We start from the raw sequence: 21,607 nt of genomic DNA, 5'->3' as shown, positions 1-21,607 counted from the left end.
TGGGGATTTTTATTCTACATGATTACATATGATTAAACAAATCATATTCAAGTTAATTTTTTCAAAAACATTCACAGCATATAAATTTGCTTCGCGGTCAATAAAATTCACTAAAACATCTCCATCTTCATAATGAAATATCCAGAAAGGTCATCACAATTAATGTCCAGAATAAAGCCATGGCAGGGATAAAGCAGGAGTTCGGGGGAGACGTGCAGACTGTGAGAAGCTTGCACTTCCACTCCGATCACCTGGGACTGGATTAGAAGTAGAGGACTACAAAATCCCTTTCCAGCTTTACAATGTTTTGATCAAAAAATGAAAAGATGTGGAGAAATTGGAACCCTCGTACGCTGCAGGTGGGAATGTGAAATGACGCAGCCGCTTTGAACAACAGTCTGGTGGTTCCTCAAAAGGTTAAGAGTGACCATATGACCCAGCAGTTCCACTCCTCGGTATATGCCCAAGAGAAATGAAAACATGTGTCCACACAAACTCTTGTACACGAATGTTCACAGCAGAGTCATTCCTAATAGCCAGAGAGTGGAAGCAACCCAAATGCTCACCAACTGATGATTAGGTAGACAAAATGTGTTATAGTCATGCAGTGGAATATCATTCAGGCATAAAAAGGAAAGAAATCCTGATACATGCTACCACATGGATGAACCCTGAAAATATGCTAAGTCAAAGGAAGTCAGTCACAGGGGGCCACGTACTGTATAATTCTATTTATATGAAATGTCCCGAGCAGGCCAATCTATAGAGACAGAAAGTAGATTAGTAGTTGCCAGGGGTCAGGGATCTGGGGGTTATGAAGGTGAGGATGAATGGCAAGTGATAAAAATGTCCTAAAGTTACACTGTTTAACCACAGAGCTGGGTTCACACAACTCTGTTAATATACTAAAAACCACTGAATTGTACCCTTTAAGCGGGTGAATTTTATGATATGTGAATTACATCGCAACAAAGTTGTTTTATAACAAAGAAGACATCTAAGGACAAAAGGAGAGCTTGTCAACATTTCTTGGAAGACTGAGGTAAAATATTCCGTCATATACTCAGAATGCTGTCTTAAGCTGCATTCGCACTTGACGGTGATTATTTCTTACACTTAAATGTTCTGTGATGATGTGAAGATGAAAATGTATAATGCTACTTTATGAAATATTTCTGGACGGCAATAATCTGAAACCAGGTATCCACAATGAGAGAGAGAGAGATAGGAAGGGCGTATTTCTTAAACAATGCACACAATATTCTCATTTTATTCAAATCTTCAGTTTACTCAATAATGCCATCGTTTCTTTAGTGAGAAAACAAAAGCCTTAGACTTTTTGAGAATTCTAATACAAATGAAAAAGAATGTTTGGACATATTCATTATGTGTTCTGTAAGAAGACTATACTCATGCATTATTTTAGCAGTGAGCAGTAGCTACTCTTTGAGGCCGGGTGAGACCTCTGCAAGGACACGTCTACAACATGAAGGTTAAACAGCAGAGGGGAAGCACCTGGGGGCGGGGGCTTCACAAGCCCAGGCAGCATTCTCGAGGGCCCCCGGCAGCACCCCAGCATTCGTTTACTGAACACTGCAAAGGGGGAAAAAAACCTCTGGCCTATTGTCTCTAAAAGCCCAATAACTTACTTCAATGACCTTATTTCTCTCTTAACATTTCTGTCATTCAATTTCAAGAGAATTAAATATTTAGTATGTTTCCCAAATAAATGTGCAGTGGCAAATCGTGTCCATCATCAATTTGCAGAGCGAGGGGTAAGCATTGCTCCCTTTGTGGTCTTGGGACAGACTGAAATGGACACATGTCCTGGTTTGGGCTCCTTGGGAACCCATGTGATGATAAACTTTATTAAACAGTGAATTTAGGTCGTGAGAGCCACTAATCAGGTAAACTGATATATGAAATCACAACATGTAGACTCATATTTATTTAAATGAATAATCACCGAGTCTCCACGTGCAAGGCATCAGCTTAATGCTAGGAGGATGATAAAACTGAAGGCACAGTCTACATTCTCAAGGAAATGCAGTCTAGTTAGTAAATAGATATGTAAGTAATGACATACCAAGACAAGGACACATTTCCCACAGGCTGGAGATAGATCTGTATCGTGTCTTTCATTAGATCATTATGATAATTGTTTTGCAATTTATAAAAGCACCAAAGGGCAGAGACTGTTCTTATTCACAACTAAACCTAAGTAACCTAAATAGGGCCTGGCACATGGGAGACCCTTAATGAATATTTACTGAAAAAAATGAATGGATGATACATCTTCCCATCCATTAGTACACTTAAACCTCACAGTCACCCACAGAATGTTTTCTTAACCATTATTGCTGGTTATTAAATGAAGAAACCAAAGCTCTTGCCACATAGACCGAAAGAGCAGTGAGAGAAGCTAAATCTGACTCAACATCTCAAGGTAAAGCATTTCTAATACAAAAGAAAATGCCTACAAAGTTAAAATGCCTTCAAGAGCACTAGGAGGTTCTAGCTTCTGAGCTCCTGGTAATGGCAGAAAGTAGCTTGGTCAGACTAACCTTCCTATAGGTAAAAATGATAAAATCTGGAATAAGATACACACACGACTTGAAAGCATGGGGGAGGGACCAAAACAGGCAGAAATTAAAGAAGAGCCTGCCTTTGAAAGACAGATTTCCAGGAGTAGGGGTTTGAGAGTTTGCAACCTTTTGCCAGGTTAGGCAAGGGACAATATTCAGGGCTGATGGAGCAGCCAGAAGGTTGGGGTGGGAAGAGTGGAACTGTAGAGGCAGGGAGCCTCGACATTCGTGTAAAAAATCTGCTCAAATCTCGAGCACTAAACAAGACATGCAATATCAACATATTCAGTTCAAACGACTCCCAATGGATTATTTTTTTCTTTTAAAGATTTTATTTATTTATTTGACAGAGAGATCGTGAGAGCAGGAACACAAGCAGGGGGAGTGGGAGAGGGAGAAGCAGGCTTCCCACTGAGCAGGGAGCCCGATGCGGGGCTCGATCCCAGGACCCCGGCATCATGACCTGAGCCGAAGGCAGATGCTTAACGACTGAGTCACCCAGGCACCCGGATCATTTTCCCTTTACTCCTCTTCATCATATTACTTGCTTGAAAAGACTATTCTCTCTAAATGCAGCTTCTTCAAGCTTATCGAGGCTTAATTGTTCAAAAATTGGGTAATTTTATGCCAAAATAAAGACAATGAAAGATGTTAAGAATTCAAAGTCTAGTAATGATTTAGAACTTTTCTACTTCCTAGTAGCACACAAGCACGAAGTATAGTAATGTTTTTATCATCAGGTTTGCAAAGATGAAAAAGAAGAGGCAGCACTCAATTGTTGAGGGGGTGGCAAACGGTGCTCACGGAGTGTCAGTCACCTAATCTGGGGGGAGACCAATCTGACATCCTATCCAAAGCCCTCCAACTACGCATGCCCTCTAATTTTAGGAAATGCGTCTTGAAGAAATAAATACATAAGTACATGAAAGATGTAGTAAAAAAACGTTGTAGCACTATTAAGCGAAAAAGGAGAAGCTGTCTTAATGTCCAGCAATAAGTTATTTATTAAATATTAGTAAATTCATATACTAGATTGTTAGAGAACACGGTTCAGAATATATTAACATTTGAAAAACAAATTACAGAAGACTGTGCACACAGACACTGTATGCAGTATATAACTTACTACCCAGTGTATAACATTAGTGTATTCCCCTCCAAATGGATTTTGGAATAACCCTTGGTTGGCCTGTGAAAGTGTGGTACTGTTTCCCTCTCCTACGGATAAGAGAAGAAACAGAAGTGTGAGGAAATCAAAAAGCAGTTCAGAAATCTAAAGCAAGGTAAAGAACTGACACAAGTTTGCTTACTTCCTTAGCATTCGTGAATACATTTAACGATATTTAGGCCGTAAGTAAAATCTGCATGCTTACCTTAAAGGTCAAGATAATGCTGATAAACAGAAGAATAATAAGGACCAAACAGGTAGGGTTCACGGACATGATATCATCTCTGTAGGGAAAATTAGGAGGCTGCAAATAAAAAATGCCTCGTTAGCAAATTTCATTGATCATTCCAGACTAGATTCCTTAGGCATTAACCAGATGTGCTTATTAAAAAGCAATTAGTTAAAGCAGATAGTTATTATTTAAGACCGCTACAAACTTTCTAGCCCACCTCTAATGAAAAAATGACAAATGGTGTGTGGAGAAAGGCCGGCGTGCTCATAATTCAGGCAATGACTCGTGAAAAGAAAAATCAGAGGAAGATTCGTGAGGCCTGAAAATGTAACTTTGCCCTCCTTATTGTACAAAAAGTTAGAAGTCAGTAGTTCTCTATCCACCTGTGATATTGAGATTCTCTGCAAATGGTGGACCACTCTAAAGGGCTTGCACAGGGCAAGAAGGAAAAACCTATTAAAATACTGTCTTATTTATACAGAGCATTTTTGCTGATGTTACTTCTCCTCAAGGAACAGAATCTTTTACACTAGTAGGTATTTATAGCATAAAAAAAAAAAAAAAAGATCAAGTCCTACCATCTGGCCATATTGATTAACTACCAGATCAAAGGAAACCTTTTTAAGGAGGATCACAACCGGTTCCTAAGATTGGGACTGCCCGCACAGCATTTTGGAAGCCCTCCACCTCCCTGGCCTGGGGCAGGATGCATGGATGGAAGCCCTGGAGGCCACGTCCCCTTTATCTCTTCCTTATCATCCAATACATGGGTTTGGATTCCACATTAGCAGTATTCTGAGACACAACAAAGAGGTTCCAAATGTTAAAGGAGAATATAAAGAAACTCTTCCCCATGGTGAACATCACCCAGTGGTTTTCAGTCTCCTTTCCACTTGGGGCAAAAAACCCAAGAAATAAAATCTGAGTCATTCTTTGTGATCAGCTCACGAGACTGGTTCCTCCCCTTAGAGGCTAGAAGGGTTTGTATATGCTAATCTTATAGGTAAGAATAAAACAACTTGGTGTCAATTTGTAAGACCGACACGAAATCATACTGTTTATAAAAAAAAGGATTAAAGTGGAAGTACGTGACTCCTTCCACAAAGGTCTTCACACTCCTTCCCCCAGAAAAGTGAACACGGCTTCTACATCAAGGGCTGTAAAACACAAGATCCCACATGAACAGAACAGGCATTCGAGTGAAGTGGGTGCCGTCCCTCCAGACTCCTGGACAGCAGCTTGTCAGCAGGGCCTCACCGTCTACGGAGCTTTACCGTTGTCCTTAGGCACCGTGATCATCCGTGGACCTCACCCCTTCAGCTCAGACTGATCTCTGAGTAGCACATACTGAAGACATTCACTTGGATGATTTGGTTTGTAATTACAAATAAAAGTAGATGGTGATTTTTTTTTTTGCTGATACTATGCTTACTGTCGGCATCACCAACATTATCATTTTACCACTGGTGGCTCTACAGCAAATGAGAACGAAGTGACTGAGCAGTGTGGGGTACGGCAGAAAGTCGAGGTAGTATTCTGAGTGTTCTAAAGGCTGGCCTGCATGTTACATGCTTTCTGCTTCTTCTAAGTCTGCAATACACGCGATGGAGCAAACAACACAATCTTCAGGGGGTCACAGGGCTGCCACAGGGCTCGTCTTAGCGTCTCCTTACTCAGCACCACCCTTTCCTGGCCCCTCACGTGACGGACTATGGGGAGGTCATGTTTCCTCCACACTGCCAAGGTTGATTGGAGGAGCCCGGCACTGGGTCATCATTACAGAATAAAAAGACAAGCCCTTAAAGACAGAGGTAATTCTACAAACTGCTCATCACATCGAAACCCTCTCATGCAGAAACACTCAAGCTCTACCATGGGAGAGAATATATACGATTAGCACATGGGAAATACACATTTTTTCTTGACACTACAGGCTACCAAAACATGCTCCTGTTTTCTAAAGCAAAGAGAAGCTGTTACTAACAGCTTAAGAATGACAACCATAATGGGGACAACTGAACGCTTTTAAGGAGCAAAAAACACTAGAGGCTTCTCGGTCTGCTTTTCTAGGTCTGCTGAGTACTGGATATGTGATTTGGGCATGCCAGCCATAAGATCACAAACTCCTGCTGCCACATTTCCTTCCCTCCCTCCCCCCATCCCTCCATCTCCCTCTTTTCCACTGAACTTCTTGGCCTCCGCTGTCACATCAAATCTCCAGCCTTGAATCTCCCGTCCCAGAAAAACCCTGCTCCTTCCCCAAGCTCAAACAATGCAAACCTCCAAAGAGTGAACATTCTCTCCCTTTAAAACATGCTAAGATTTTGAAGAAATTAAATGTTAAGGCACACTCACAATTTTAAAAACAAAGGTGAAAAATGTATTAACCCTCCACCAGCTTCTGAATATCCAGTTATCCACATTCGCTCAGATGGTCACAAAGAACATTTAACAGAAAACGAGTCCCAAAAAGATGCTTGACGAAGAAAGGGGTTCTATGGTCAAATAAGTTCGGGAACCAGTGTATAGTACATTTCCGTTTCTCCCGTATGAGAGCAGAGGCAAAAAAATGATCCTTTGCTGATAACTGAGCAAACTACATTTTACAAAAATAAGAATTAGTAACTAGCTTATAATTTACATAGGTGAATCTAATACAGTCATCGCAACTCCCCATTTATCAACCTCAGGAGGTTATGTTGTCCCAAAAAGCATTCTAAGAAACCAAAAATCTTAATGATGACACTCAAAAATCTCTAATCAGTAACTCTGATCCAAGTGGAAAAAGCCACAAATTCGTGTGTGTGTGCGTGTGTATGTCGAGACTAGATCCTGAAGGGAACAGTGATGGGGAAGGCCACATACCAGCTGTCGTATGTATTCCTGAATGGAGTTTGGATAAACAAGCACAGTGACGGCAACCAAGGTGTTGAGGGCGAAATCAAAGATCTGGTAACAGAAGAACGGGATGATCCAGGCAGCGCGTTGCTAAATATGAGAGAAAACATGATGTTAATGTGTTCAGTATCATCTTACTTTTTTCCCAACTCAGACAAATGCTTTCTTCATCTGAAGGGAAGTGGAGGACAAGACATTCAATAAGCCAGGTCATGACAACTGGTAAACCACACAGAGGTGGTCAACCAACAAGCCTCCGTGAGCATTCCTGAGACCACAGCACTGCCTTTCCACAGAACATTAATATGAGATTTAAACTTCCAAAGGCTCTTATAGGAACTGAGAATCATCACTTCTTCCTTCTCACAAGCAGCTGCCCAGGTTACAAGTGTAAGGGACCAAGGAGAAGGCCCAGCCCCCTATTTCAAAGCCGCTTACCTTATATGCTCCGTAAGTGGCCATGGCACATATCAGGATCATGAGAAGAGAAATTGCAATCGCAATGCACATGTCTGACAAAGGGTTAGGAAAGAAAGAAAATCAGTAGTAGATCCACTGTTTTCACAATTTTTGTCTCTCCTCAAAGGCATTTTGTTTATAAACCAATTATAAGTGAGAACTTTATATTAAGTAAAACACCCAGAGCTCTTCTGGAATTTGAGAAAATAACAGCCAATGGATATAAAATGTCCAAAAGAAGTTCTCCCTAAATCATAGAAGTGTCTATAGATAACACACTGACTTGCACATAAGTTTATTTTAAAAATGGGAAAGAGATATTGGCTACAGATATTAAAAAAAGTTTGGTCTTCTGGTCCACTGAATTAGATATATAATAAATTAGGTAGTTTTGAAACATGAGTGTCTCACTTGTATTTTATAAACTCATGTGTTCCTTGTGCCCCTATTAAAACCCCCCACTGGGGTACCAGGATGGCTCAGTTAAGTGTCTGCCTTCGGCTCAGGTCATGATCCCAGGGTCCTGGGATCAAGTCCCATGTCTGGCTCCCAGCTCTGCAGGTAGTCTGCTTCTCCCTCTCCCCTCCTCCCACTCATTCTCTCAGTCTTTCTGTCAAGCAAATAAATAAAATCTTAAAAAAAAAGTAAAAATAAAACCCTCCACTGGTTCCCATCTCATTTAAAATAAAATATCAATTTCTTATCATAGCCTTTACGTCTGTGTTTCTTCTAGAGCATGTCTACCTCTCCAATCTCATCTCACAACTCTCTCACTTCCTACAACCCAGCCACACCACTCGGTTCCCTAAGTACAATGAGAACATCCCATCATGGGGCCTTGCATTTGCAGTTCCCACTGACTAGAGGCAACATCACTCACATTTTCATATGAGTAGCTCTGCCTTTTTAATTTTTTTAAAGATTCTATTTATTTGAGGGGGAGAGAGAGTACACACACAAGTGGGTTGGGGGGGAGGGGGCAGAGAGGGAGCCTGACCCGGGGCTCGATCCCAGGACCCTGAGATCATGACTGGAGCCAAGGCAAACGCTCAAGCTCAACCGACTGAGCCACCCAGGCGCCCCTAGCTCTGCCTTTTTAATCATTCAGGCCTCAGCTCAGACATCAGCAGCTCCAACAGCTCTTCCCTGAGTATTCTAGGTAAGGCAGGACTTCCAGTTCCTCCCACGTCAGTGTCCCATTTTCTTTACAGCACATATCACTACTATCTTACTTACATCTGCTGCATATCATCTGTCTCCCCGTGCCAGAGGAAGCTTTCTGAGGGAAAGAACTCTCCATATCTTGTTTACTCCTACAACCCAACGTAAAGAAGGGGACAGATGCCCCCCACTGTAGCCACTAACCACAGGGAGGCACTGAGCACTTGCAGTGGGCTCAATCTGAATTGAGATGTGCTGTAAGATTAAAACATACTCCAGATTCAAGGACCTGGTACACACACACAAAAATGTAAAATATCTCATTAATAATTTTTATGCTGATTACATGCTAAAATATTTTGGATATACTGAGCTAACTAAGGTAAATCTTGTGTCTACCTTTTTTAAATGTGGCTTCTAGGAAATTTTAAATTACACATGTGCTTGCACTCTATTTCTATTGAAAAGTTCTGGTCTAGAACAATGCCTCTATCACAGTAGGGACGAAATGAACATTTATTCAAGAGGTCATGTTACTCTATCTTTAGAGATTCAGATTAGTACATATGCCTGGGGTGCCAGTGTGGGGTGCTCATAGCTAAGAGAGCACAAAAACCCACACAGTAAAGGATCTGTACGATGCTGACAGCATCCGAGGCACTTCACAGACACCTCATTTAGCACTCCTAACTCTGAGACAGACCGTGTTCCCACTGAGCAGACTGCAAAACTCAGCTCGGAGGTTATGTGACTTGCTGAGACAGTACTTGCATCAAAAGGCTGAACTGTGACTAATCCTCGCTCTGGGGATTTCAGATCTCTGGCTCTTCCTGCTAAGACTCCGCAGCTTCTGCTTCAGCTTTGACTACTGACCGATGACCCAACCTGGCCTGTCACTTCCTACAGGTATTTCTCCAAAGGAAAACATTCCACTTCTAGAACCATCCTCTCTGTATCCTCAGCTTTAGAGACGAGAGGACATTTTAAGCAGGAAGGCTACATAAAACGCAGATATGTCAACAAAGACCATTTGCCATCTTAAGAAAAAAACAACACAAAGGCTCCTGAGATTAATCTACAGATTTAGTGCAATGAATTCATAATGATGCTGGTGACTATTATTAAAGGAGTGAAAATTTGATTCTCAAAAAAGAAAAAAAGATCACTTGGAGGGTGATTAGTACTAGTCAATACTTAAAAGATCATGATTTCTGGGGCATTTGGGTGGCTCAGAAGCATCTGCCTTTGGCTCAGGTCATGATCTCAGGGTCCTGGGATCAAGGAGTCTGCTTCTCCCTCTCCCTCTGCCCCTTTCCCTCTCTCATGTTCTCTCTCTGGCTTGCTCTCTAAGTAAATAAAATCTTTTTAAAAAAAGATCATGATTTTTTTCAGGATATATGCATATTTTGTTGTTTTAATCCCTTTCAGAGGGATAATTTTAATGCTACATTAACTTACCTTTTACTCCTTGTGAGGGAAAAGATACCTACAAGGAAAGTTCATGTATGCCTTATAGCATTCTTGCAGGATCAGTGTGGGGGGGATAAACTTGAATGCATTTTCCATGCAAAACAAAGGCCAAGAGACTGACCTAAAGCCTCTCTGTAGGGAGGCACATGTGTAAATACACATGGATGCATTCTAGTGCCTTCATTTGCATATGAAGCAATGAGGGTTATCAGGTTCTTCGTTCCTACAGAAAGCTATGACCACAGTGGGATGTCCATCGTCTGCTTTTATTTTCCCCATTTATACATGTGCTTTCTTCCCTCAGTGAACTGGGCACTGTGTTATTTCGTTTAATCCTTATAACAACCCTAAGAGATAAGTACTATTATCATCCCCATTTTAGATACGAAAAAGATGATTCAGAGAAGGCAAATAACTTGCCCAAAGCTGCCCAGCTAGTAAGTGGTGGATGGGATATTCTTCCCAAGCAGTCTAACCCCCGAGTCAATACTCTCAGCCAGTATGCTACCCAGCTGGGAAGGAGGTAGATCACAGGCAGTAATGCAGGTCAAAGCGCGGGGAAAACCACACAGCCACCCTAAAAGGAGCTGGACATCAGTATGTACTTGCTATGAGCAAAACCTATTCAAACTTACAGTAATCTCTAAAACCTGCACTCAGGCAAAAGTTTATTTTCTTGTCTACTGAGATGGTTTCCAAATTCTGTACAAGCATATTTTATAATGAGGAAAAAATTAATTTAATGGAAGCCAGCCCATTTACAGGGTATCTTTTACTTCACAGATCTTAAAAGAGACAGATAGGTAGACAGACAAACTCAAAGCTGTATTCAAAAATTTTAACATAACCTATGAAAATTAGTATAACCTGTATATCCCATTCTGGAGTAAAAAGAAACTCCAGAACCAAATCTCACATAATCATAAACAATGTTTAAATGTACATCTTTCTCAAAGAAGAGAAATTTATTTTTTAAAAGATTTTTATTTATTTATTTATTTGACAGAGAGAGCACAAGCAAGGGGAGCTGCAGAAGGAGAGGGAGAAGCGGGACTTTTCAGCGGGGAGCCTGATGCGGGACTTGATCCCAGGACCCTGAGATCATGACCTGAGCCGAAGTCAGATGCTTAGCCGACTGAGCCACCCAGGTGCCCCATCAAAGAAGAGAAATTTAAAAGGCACAAATAAAAGTCATAAAATATCCTATTACCATTCATAATGACATACTACTTACCATTAAAAAAATGTTAATTTGAGATGAGGAAATTTTCAAAATTCTGTTCATACAAATGATTATACCAACCACACTGACCAGACTGAATATATGACAAGCATGTGAAATAGCTTAGGTAGAATCAAAGTGTAAACTGAATAAAAACACAGAGCAGATAAGATAAAGCAGGCTTCATAAGCCTTCTCTCCTAGCAAACAAGAGCACGTGTTGATTCTTCTGAAATAATGTGTAGTACACCACGGTGAGCGTGAGTTACTCTGAGGGATTAAAATTTATTCCTGTTATTTATTTTTATTTTATTTATTTTTTAGGTAGGTTCCACACCAGCATGGAGCCCAACACAGGGCTTGAACTCACGACCCTGAAATCAAGACCTGAGCTGAGATCAAGAGCTGGACGTTTAACCGACTGAGCCACCCAGGAGCCCCCTAAAATTCATTCAATTTGTCATGGGTAAATGAGGAAATGATTCTAACAACAATGTACGGATTTCTACAATCAGTAATAGTACTGTTCAGTGACAGGGACATCACATCCTTTACTTATTCTTGGCACAGTAGCTCCCCATAGCAATCTAGTCCGAGCTCACTGTCCTCACACTGTTCCCTAAATTAAATTCCTGCTTTAATAATGCAGTTCTAATTTGAAAAGGATCCTAAGAAAAGCTATACCACAGGCCACAAAAGGCTAATTAGACAATGTTTTCTGATACTTAGTCAATTAATCAGTGAAACAGAATAGGCTATAAAGGAGTTCTCTGAAATGCCTCTCTTTCTTCTTCTTCTAATTGTCAATTACTAGTGAGACTGAGTATTTCTTCTTGATTAATCACCCAAATCCCTCATTTCTTTCTCCTGCTCATTTCCCCCTCCCCTTTTTCCTATTTGAGTTGGTTTCTATCTCTTGTAACTGAAAGTGTTCTGCCTAACACAATTTGCAGTAGTTCCTGAATATATTAAGAATATTACCTTTTTGTCTGTCATAAATGCTGCAAATCGTTTTCCCAATTTATTTCTCTTTCAAGATTATTATGCTGATCTTTGATACAAAATGTGTATGTTGGCGTGTGTGTATATGTGTGTTTTCTCTTATAATGATTCAAATCATTTCTTGCATTGTTGTCTCTTGGCCTTGATGTCATGAAACGCCTTTGTTTAAATACTCTTATTTCTAATTCCACTTTTACTTATAGTTCTTGGATTTGGTTCCTTTCCATAAAACTTGGAGCTAGCTAGATAACTACTTGATTCATGTTCCCATCTCACTTCCTTAATCAGAAGTCATGTTATGTCTCAAGTTTCTCTCATTTTTGGTCACATTCCTGGCACTGCAGTTTATGAAAACAAATACTATTTGGGGTATATTCTCACCATTAAGTCTAGAGGAGAACCATTTTCGGATGGATTTGCAGCAACACTATGAGCTACTGAAAGCAAAATACAAAGCTCTAAATGCCCACAGGGGCAAACAGAAAACACAGGTTCCAGTCCCTCCTATGGAGTCCCATCTGAGGTTGAAAGCTTGGGGAGGAATAAGCAATAAGGCACTAGTTTTATTCCATTAAAACAGAAGGAAGTTTCTAATATACTTTTTGTATGTGTGTGGCAATTGTTTATTGAAGTAGATTCAGATAGAAGAGTTTTTGATAACCTGGCTAATTTACAACTTTATTCTTAAACTCAAAATTTATTTCCTGAATACTAAATAGGTATGTAATAAGGAATAAACACCATGAGGACATAATCAGGACATAACCTCTGTTCTGATGCTGAGTGTCTAGGGGGAAGAGAGGGAGACTTCAAGATGAGACAACTGATGAAGAGCTAAGGGAGGTCAGAGGGGGCAGTATTATTTTCAGAAAAGGGGAATACAGAATATACTGGAAGACGTGGTTATTCGGGCTGGGTTGTTTTCTTCCTTGTTTTTTTTAATTGAGATATAATTCACATACCATAAAATTTACTCTTTAAAACCGTGTACAAGTCACTGAGTTTTGGGTATAATCACAAAGTTGCATAGCCCATCACCACTAATTCCAGAATATTTTCACTCTCCCAAAAAGATCCCCCATACCCTTAGCAGTCACTCCCCATTCCCCCTTCCTCCAGCCCCTGGCAGCTACTCATCTAGCTTCTATCTCTGTAGATCTGCCCATTCCGTACATTTCATATAAATGGAATCATATAATATGTGGCCTTTGTGTCTGGTTTCTCTTACTGGGCATAATGTTTGCAAGGTTTACCCGTGTTGTCAGCCCTAAGATTTAAAATAAGCTATAAAAGGTTAGGAAGGATTAGTTAATTCAATAATTTACTTAAACTGTCAAGTTCAGAGAATCTCTCTTAACCCTCTATTCTCTAAGATAAGGATATTAGCTCTTGCTAGCTATATGTTTACACTGAGATATATACTGACATAAATAAGTCTCTCTATAAAAATAGAACAACTGGGGAGCCTGGCTGGGTCAGTCAGTGGAGCATGCAACTCTTGATCTCAGGGTTGTGAGATAGAGCCCCACACTGGATGCAGAGTTTACTTAAAAATAAAATCTTAAAAAAGAAAAAGAAAAAGAAAAACCAACAAACAGCATTTACATTTTTTTTTGGTGCGATTATGTTCACTAGAGAACAAAGATATGTATGTGTCTAGACCACAGGAGCAGGAAATAAAAGAAATTTATTTTTGGGGTGCCTGGGTGGCTCAGTCGTTAAGCATCTGCCTTCGGCTCAGGTATTGATCCCATGGTCCTGGGACCGAGCCCCACATCAGGCTCCCTGCTCGGTGGGAAGCCTGCTTCTCCCTCTCCTGCTTGTTCTTCTCTCTGTCAAATAAATAAAATCCTAAAAAAATAAAAATAAAAATAACTTTATTTTTTTATTTTTTTAAGAAATTTAATGAAAAACATGAATGATCTATAGATTCAATGCAATCCCTATTAAACTACAAAATTTTTCACAGACCTAGAAAAACCAATCCTAAAATTTGTATGGAACCATAAAAGACCCCAAATGGGCAAAGCAATCTTGAAAAAGAAAAACAAAGCTGGAGGCATCACAATTCCAGACTTCAAATTATACTACATAGCTGCAGTAATCAAAAGACAACCACAGACACATAGACAACCACAGACACATAGATCAACAGAACAGAATAGAAAACCTAGAAATAAACCCACAATTATATGGTCAATTAATCTTCAACAAAGCAGAAAAGAATATCCAGTGGGAAGAAGACAGTCTCTTCAACAAATGGTGTTGGGAAAACTGGACAGCTACATGCAAAAGAATGAAACTGGACCACTTTCTCACATCATACACAAAAATAAACTCAAAATGGATCAGGAGCTAAATGTGAGACCTAAAACCATAAAAATCCTTGAAGAGAGCACAGACAGTAATTTCTCTGTCATTGGCTATAGCAACATTTTTCTAGATGCATCTCCTGAGGCAAGGGAAACAAAAGGAAAAATAAACTACTGGGACTACATCAAAATAAAAAAGCTTCTGAACAGGGAAGGAAACAACAACAAAACTAAAAGGCAACGTATGGAATGGGAGAAGATATTTGCAAATCATGTATCTGATAAAGAATTAGTATCTAAATTATATAAGGAACTTATCAAACTAAACATCCAAAAAACAAATAATCCAATTAAAAAATGGGCAGCAGGCATAAACAGACACTTCTCCAAAGAAGACATCCAGATGGCCAACAGACACATAAAAAGATGCTCAACATCACTCATCATCAGGGAAAGGCAAATCAAAACCACAATGAGGTATCACCTCACACCTGTCAGAATAGCTAAAATCAACAACATAAGGACCAACAAGTGTTGGTGAGGATGTGGTGAAAAAGGAACCCTCGTGCACTGTTGGTGGGAATGCAAACTGGTGCAGTCACTCTGGAAAACATCATGGAGATTCCTCAAAAAGTTAAAAACAGAGCTACCCTGGTCTGGTAATGGCACTACTGGGTATTTACCCCAAAAGTACAAAAATGAATTCAAAGGGATATACCCAGCCCTACACTTACTGCAGCATTACCTACAATAGCCAAATTATAGAAGCAGCCCAAGTGTCCATCAACTGATGAACGGCTAAAAAAGATGTGGTATATATATACAATGGAATATTATTCAATGAAAAAGAATAGTATCTTGCCGTTTGCAATAACATGGATGGAGCCAGAAAGTATAATGCTAAACGAAATAAGTCAGTTACAGAAAGGCAAGTACCATATGATTTCACTCATATGTGGAAGTTAAGAAACAAAACAAATGAGCAAAGGAAAACAGAGAGAGAGAGACAAACCAAGAAACAGACTCTTAACTATAGAGAACAAACTAATGGTTCACAGAGGGGAAGAGGGTGAGGGGATGGGTTAAATAAGTGATGGGGGTTAAGGAGGACACTTGTAATGAGCACTGGCTGTTGTATGGAGGTGTTAAAACAGTATATTGTACCCCTGAAACTAATATAACACTGTATGTTAAGTATTAGAATTAAAATTTTTAAAAAACTAATAAAAAAACATGTACGATCTATATAGGAAAAATTTTGGAAACATTACTGATGGACACTGAAGAAGAGCTGTATTAACTGGAAAGTTATAGTTGTAATCAGACATTTTTATTTTTTTTATTATTATGTTAATCACCATACATTACATCATTAGTTTTTGATGTAGTGTTCCATGATTCATTTTTGCATATAACACCCAGTGCTCCATGCAGAACGTGCCCTCTTTAATACCCATCACCAGGCTCACCCATCCTCCCACCCCTCTCCCCTCTAGAACCCTCAGTTTGTTTTTCAGAGTCCATCGTCTCTCATGGTTCATCTATCTTCTTCTTCTTCTTTTTTTTTTAACATATAATATATTATTTGTTTCAGAGGTACAGATCTGTGATTCAACAGTCTTGCACAATTCACAGCGCTCACCATAGCACATACCCTCCCCAATGTCAGACATTTTATTTTATTTTTTAATTTACTTATGTTTTTAGAGAGCATGCAAGCAGGGGAAGGGGTGGGGCAAAGGGAGAGGGAGAGAGAAAATCTTAAGCAGGCTCCACGTCCAGTGTGGAGCCCAACACAGGGCTGAATCTCACGACCATCAGATCATGACCTGAGCTAAAATCAAGAGTCAGACGCTTAACCAACTGAGCCACCGAGGTGCCCCTGTATTCAGATATTTTAAAAATGTTACATATCTCTGTAAATTCACTAAACTCATTGACTTGTACATTTTAAAATGGGTAAATTTGTGATATATAAATTATTCCTCAATAATGCCATTTTTAAAAAAAGGTATAACTAGACAGAACTAGACAAAATACCACACATAAGGTATCACTTCTCCCTAGGTTAATCAATAAGTTTAACATTTGTAATTAACAAATATGCAACAGGACTGCCTGAGAACTGGACAAGTTGATGCTAAAGCATAGAAGAAAAGCAAATAAGCAAGAATAGTTAGAAGATTTCTGAAAAAGAAGGACCAGGACAGGCTCACCATACACTACAGCATGTTTGCAGTGGGGAATTGGTACTGAGCATTTATTCCCACCCTTCTAGTGTGTCTGCCTATTCTGCAGAGGCTAGAAAGCTAAAAATCTGAATTTTCCAGACTCCCTTGCAGCTGGGTGCTGGAAGCAGAAAGGTCTCCCCAGATAGATGGGAGACACACAACGACAACTCTCTCCTCCAACCAAACACCTTGGGCCCTGCGCATGGCTCATCTAGTCTAGTTTCAGCAATAATCCTGCTGAGTCAGCTCACTGAAAACCCCTCTCCTTGATATCTGATCATCCTGATATCTGATCAAATTCGTCATCCCCCAGCCTCTATAACTTGCCAGTCTGGTTTGCCTTCTGCAAGAATCCTGTTGAGCTGTCAAGCAAAAACCTCTCCAGCCTTGATGTTTCCTCTAATTTTCTATCCACTGACCCCCACCTGCTCCGTGGCTACACCACTCCACTAATACTTGTTGGAGAGGGAGTTGAGCTTGACCTCTTTCCCCTACTGCAAAACACCGCTTGAGTAAAGTTTTCCTTACCATCTTTAACAAGTGTCTGAATAACTTTCTCATCAACACAATAAAACTGAAAAAGCAAGTCTCAGAAGGAGGCATACTATGTGAATCTACTCGATAAGAAAGTTCAGCATGAAAATTAAGCAGATCAATTAGTGATACAAATGTATGTGTACGTCTATAAAGAACAGCAAAGGGATGTTGACGTCAACAGTTCAGCAAATGGCTCTCTCTCAGATCAGAGGAAAGAATATGCAATCAGGAAGGGACATATAGGACTCTTTCGCAAGTAAGGTAAAATTCAACTTCTTAAAATGAGTGGTGGGTACACAACCATTATTTGGTATTCTGTAAATACTGTTTTATACCAGGGCACCTGGGTGGCTCAGTCGGTTAAGTGTCTGCCTTGGGCTCAGGTCATGATCCCAGGGTCCTGGGATCAAGCCCCTGGGATCGAGCCTGCTTCTCCCTCTGCCTCTGACCCTCCCCCCTTCTCGTGCTCTCTCTCTCTCTCAAATGAGTAAGTTAAAAAAATACTGTTTTATACCTATTCACTATTAATAGAGATAATTCGGTAAAAAATGAAAAGCTCCAAATTATTACTAATGAAAAAAGCAAGGTGGATATTCATTGTACATGAAACCTTTCTGAAAGGTTTGAATTTTTTCAAAATAAAGATTTGGAGAAAAAACAAGATCCTCACACTAAATCCATGCTAATCGGTAGATCACATCCTGATTTTAAACACATTAAAATGCAAACAGCAACAACAACAAACTTCATCATCAGAGAAGCTGCAGGTGGGAAAAGAACAACACACAAGGAAGAGCACTGGATGCTTGAGCTACTTTACTTTAGTTCCTGCTCACTCCCTCACCAACTTGGAACCTCAAAGGAATCAAAGGAACCTGCAGGGGGAGCACCTGGGGTGGCTCAGTGACTCCTCTTGGTTGACTCCTCTTGGTTGCCCGACTCCTCTTGGTTTCAGCTCAGGTCATGATCTCAGGGTTGTGAGATCAAGCCCAGCACCAGCAGGGCACCAGCTCCACGAGCTCAGCAGGGAGTCTGCTTCAGGATTCTTTCTCTCCCTCTGCCCCTCCCCTGCTCTCTCTCAAATAAATAAATCTTTTTTTAAAAAAGAAATCTGCAGGTTGAATGAATCTAATTTTATTTTATATTTTTTAAAGATTTTATTTATTTATTTATTTGGCAGAGAGAAAGAGAGAGAGCACAAGCAGGGGGAGCTGCCAGCAGAGGCAGAGGGAGAAGCAGGCTCCCCACTGAGCAGGGAGCCCAATGCAGGGCTCGATCCCAGGACCCCAAGATCATGACTTGAGCAGAAGCGAGACACTTAACTGACTGAGTCACCCAGGCACCCTGGCTTAATGTACCTAATTTTTAAAAACACATTTAGCAAAGTTCTTTATTCCTGTAGGCAAAGTGGGGAAACGCGCACCAAGCAAAATAGTCTGGTTAAGTGGAACACCTGGGTAAGCAGATGAATGATTTTATGAGATGCCTTCCATTTGCCTTTCACCATCCAGTTCTCTGGCCCAGGAGGCAGACCTGAATGGGCTATCAACAGCCTCCCTTGCCCTCTGGAGTCCAGCCAATGAGGAGTCCAGACATGAGATCAGAGGGAAGGAGAGGTTGCCTTGGGTTGGCTGTGGCCCTAGACCAGAGGTCACTGGTCCTAATGAAGAGGTTAACCCTGTATGAGTCTCTCATCCCCAGCTCCAGTAACCACAGCCTCCCACCCCTCCTTCAGGTCTAGGGATAGTCATTGCTGGCCTTGATTAGTCATGTCACTTCATTATCCCTAGTGGTCTTCTTACATCTACATCTTTGTAAAAAAAAAAAAAATCTCTTTGACAATGTTCACTAAATGATCTTTTTAAAAAAAATAAGCAAGATGTCGTTAATGTGTAGATATGCAACCTTTTGAGCCATGTGATTTAAAAGATAAATACAAAGATGGGAGGATGGGAGGGTGGATGGATGAAAATAAAGGGCCAGGATGGTTCCTTTGGCTCCACTTCCCTGCTGCTGCAGATGTATGTCTATTTTCTCAAGACTGCGGGGATATTCATGCACAGTGGACAAGCTGTGCAGACTGACTGCCAGGCTTGCATGGGGGCATGTGAATAGACAGCAGGCAGGCAACCTGGGGCCCTTTCCAAATGACAGAGCACAGAGAGCTCTACTCTGTGCTGCCAAGAGCCATATGGAAAGCTCTAGCCAGTCATTCTTTTTTTTCTATTTCTTAGATTTTAATTATTAATTCGTTAATTAATTTGAGAGCGAGAGCGGTGCTCGCTTCGGCAGCACATATACTAAAATTGAGAGAGAGAGAGCGCACGGGGGTGGGGGTAGGGACAGAGGGAGAGAGAGAATCCCAAGCAGGCTGCACGCCCAGCGGGGAGGCCAACTCGAGGCTCAATCTCATGACCCCGAGATCATGACCTGAGCCAAAATCAAGAGTCAGACGCTCAACCAACTGAGCCACCCAGGCTCCCCCCATTGTTAGATTTTTTTTTTTTTTATCAAAACTTTCAAACATACAGAAAAAGTACAGTGAATCACCATCACCCTTTTGCTTGTACTGTTTCATCTCTGATCACTCCATTTCTGTCCATTCTACCACTGGTGGAAATCTGGACTGTTTCCAATTTTTGGCTATTATGAATAAAGCTCCTTTGACCATTTTTATACCTGGCTTATGACGGACACAAGCATTCATTTCTGCAAGGTCCATATCTAGGAGTGGAACTGCAGGGTCATAGGGCAGATGTATACTTAGCTTTAGTTTTCCCAAAGTGGTTGTAGGATTTATACTCCCAGCGCAGTCTGGGAGTTCCAGTCATTCCACAGCCTTATCAGCAGGTGGTATTATCAGCTCGGTTAAGGTTGGCCATTTTGGAGCGGTGCAGTGATTCGCTACTGTGCTTGTAATTTGCATTTTCTTTACAACTAATAACGTGGAGAATATTTTCATATGCTTATTGGTCATATGGATATCTTCTTTTGTGAAGCATGTGTTTTTCTCTCATTGATTTCATCCAGAACCATTTATTGAAAAGATCATCCTTTCTCCCATCAATGTAGTGGTGTCTTTATCCTAAATTAGGTGGCCATATATGGTTACCATCCATTCTTGATGGTTTTTATGTACATTTCCTTCCTTAGGCCAAGTGTGTCTACTTGGTAGATAAAACTAAGTTTGACTGGAAAGACACATCTGCTGCAAAATTAATCAGAAATTAATTCGAGGGGCACCTGGGTGGCTCAGTTGGTTAAGCGACTGTCTTCGGCTCAGGTCATGATCCTGGAGTTCCAGGATCGAGTCCCGCATCGGGCTCCCTGCTCAGCAGGGGGTCTGCTTCTCCCTCTGACCCTCCCCACTCTCATGTGCTCTCTCTCATTCTCTCTCTCAAATAAATAAATAAATCTTTAAAAAAAAAAAAAGGAAATTAATTCAAATGACCTGTTTGGCACCATGCACAGCACTGAAACTTCCTGTCATAATTCTTTGCCAATCCATTAAAATTTCACAAATAAAATGCCACGAAGTCTACCTCTACTCAAAGTAAGTTACAAGTGTATAATACAATATGCCACACATACGTGCTTCACAATCATTATCCTTTGGTCCTCTCAGTCAATAGACTGAACTATTTTTTTCATTAACTTTTTATTCTGAAATAATTTTAGACGTATAGGAAAGTTAGAACAGTAGAGAGTTCAAGTATACCCTTCATCCTGCTTCCCCTAATAGTAATCATTTATCATCAAAACCAGGAAATTAACACTTACATAATACTATTAATTAAACTACAGAACTTGTGTGAATTTCACTTGTCTCCCCCTTATTGCCCTTTTTCTGTTCCAGAATCCAACCCAGGATCTCATACTATATTTAGTTGTGTTTCTTTAGTTTCCGCCAATCTATGACAGTTCCTCATTCTTTCCTAGTATAGTCAATTTGGAGGGGGGGAGAGTGTAACATAAACATATATATTTTTGTATAAATTATAATATTTTTCCATTATATAAAATATAATAAAAATACAAATGTTAAAGGGCTAGATTTTTTTTAAGAGAAATCCTCATATTTTCTTTCTTTATCCCAGTGGATTCTCCCATATGCCTCATTTTTTTTATTTTTTATTGTTATGTTAATCCCCATACATTACATCATTAGTTTTAGATGTAGTGTTCCATGATTCATTGTTTGTGCATAACACCCAGTGCTCCATGCAGAATGTGCCCTCCTCAATACCCACCACCAGGCTAACCCATCCTCCCACCCACCTCCCCTCTAGAACCCTCAGTTTGTTTTTCAGAGTCCATCGTCTCTCATGGTT

At 40.3% G+C, this 21,607-nt stretch overlaps 1 protein-coding gene across 1 annotated transcript in view; it reads right to left on the bottom strand.

The window, feature by feature from the left end:
- LAPTM4B (lysosomal protein transmembrane 4 beta) overlaps positions 1–21,607 on the bottom strand; it is a 459,101-nt gene that overhangs the window by 21,124 nt on the left and 416,370 nt on the right. Inside the window, exons 2-4 of the mRNA XM_081816305.1 lie at positions 7,322–7,395; positions 6,851–6,973; positions 3,959–4,057 (exon numbers count right to left, since the gene is read on the bottom strand). Of these exons, the coding sequence (XP_081672431.1) occupies positions 3,959–4,057; positions 6,851–6,973; positions 7,322–7,393 (294 nt within the window). The 5' untranslated portion in view covers positions 7,394–7,395. The remainder of the gene's footprint in view (positions 1–3,958; positions 4,058–6,850; positions 6,974–7,321; positions 7,396–21,607) is intronic.

Source organism: Leptonychotes weddellii, chromosome 4 (assembly GCF_054177405.1).
Source record: "Leptonychotes weddellii isolate Sample4059 chromosome 4, ASM5417740v2, whole genome shotgun sequence".
Taxonomy (NCBI): domain Eukaryota; kingdom Metazoa; phylum Chordata; class Mammalia; order Carnivora; family Phocidae; genus Leptonychotes; species Leptonychotes weddellii.
Note: the sequence above shows the minus strand (reverse complement) of the source record. Positions and strands in the feature narration are given on the sequence as shown.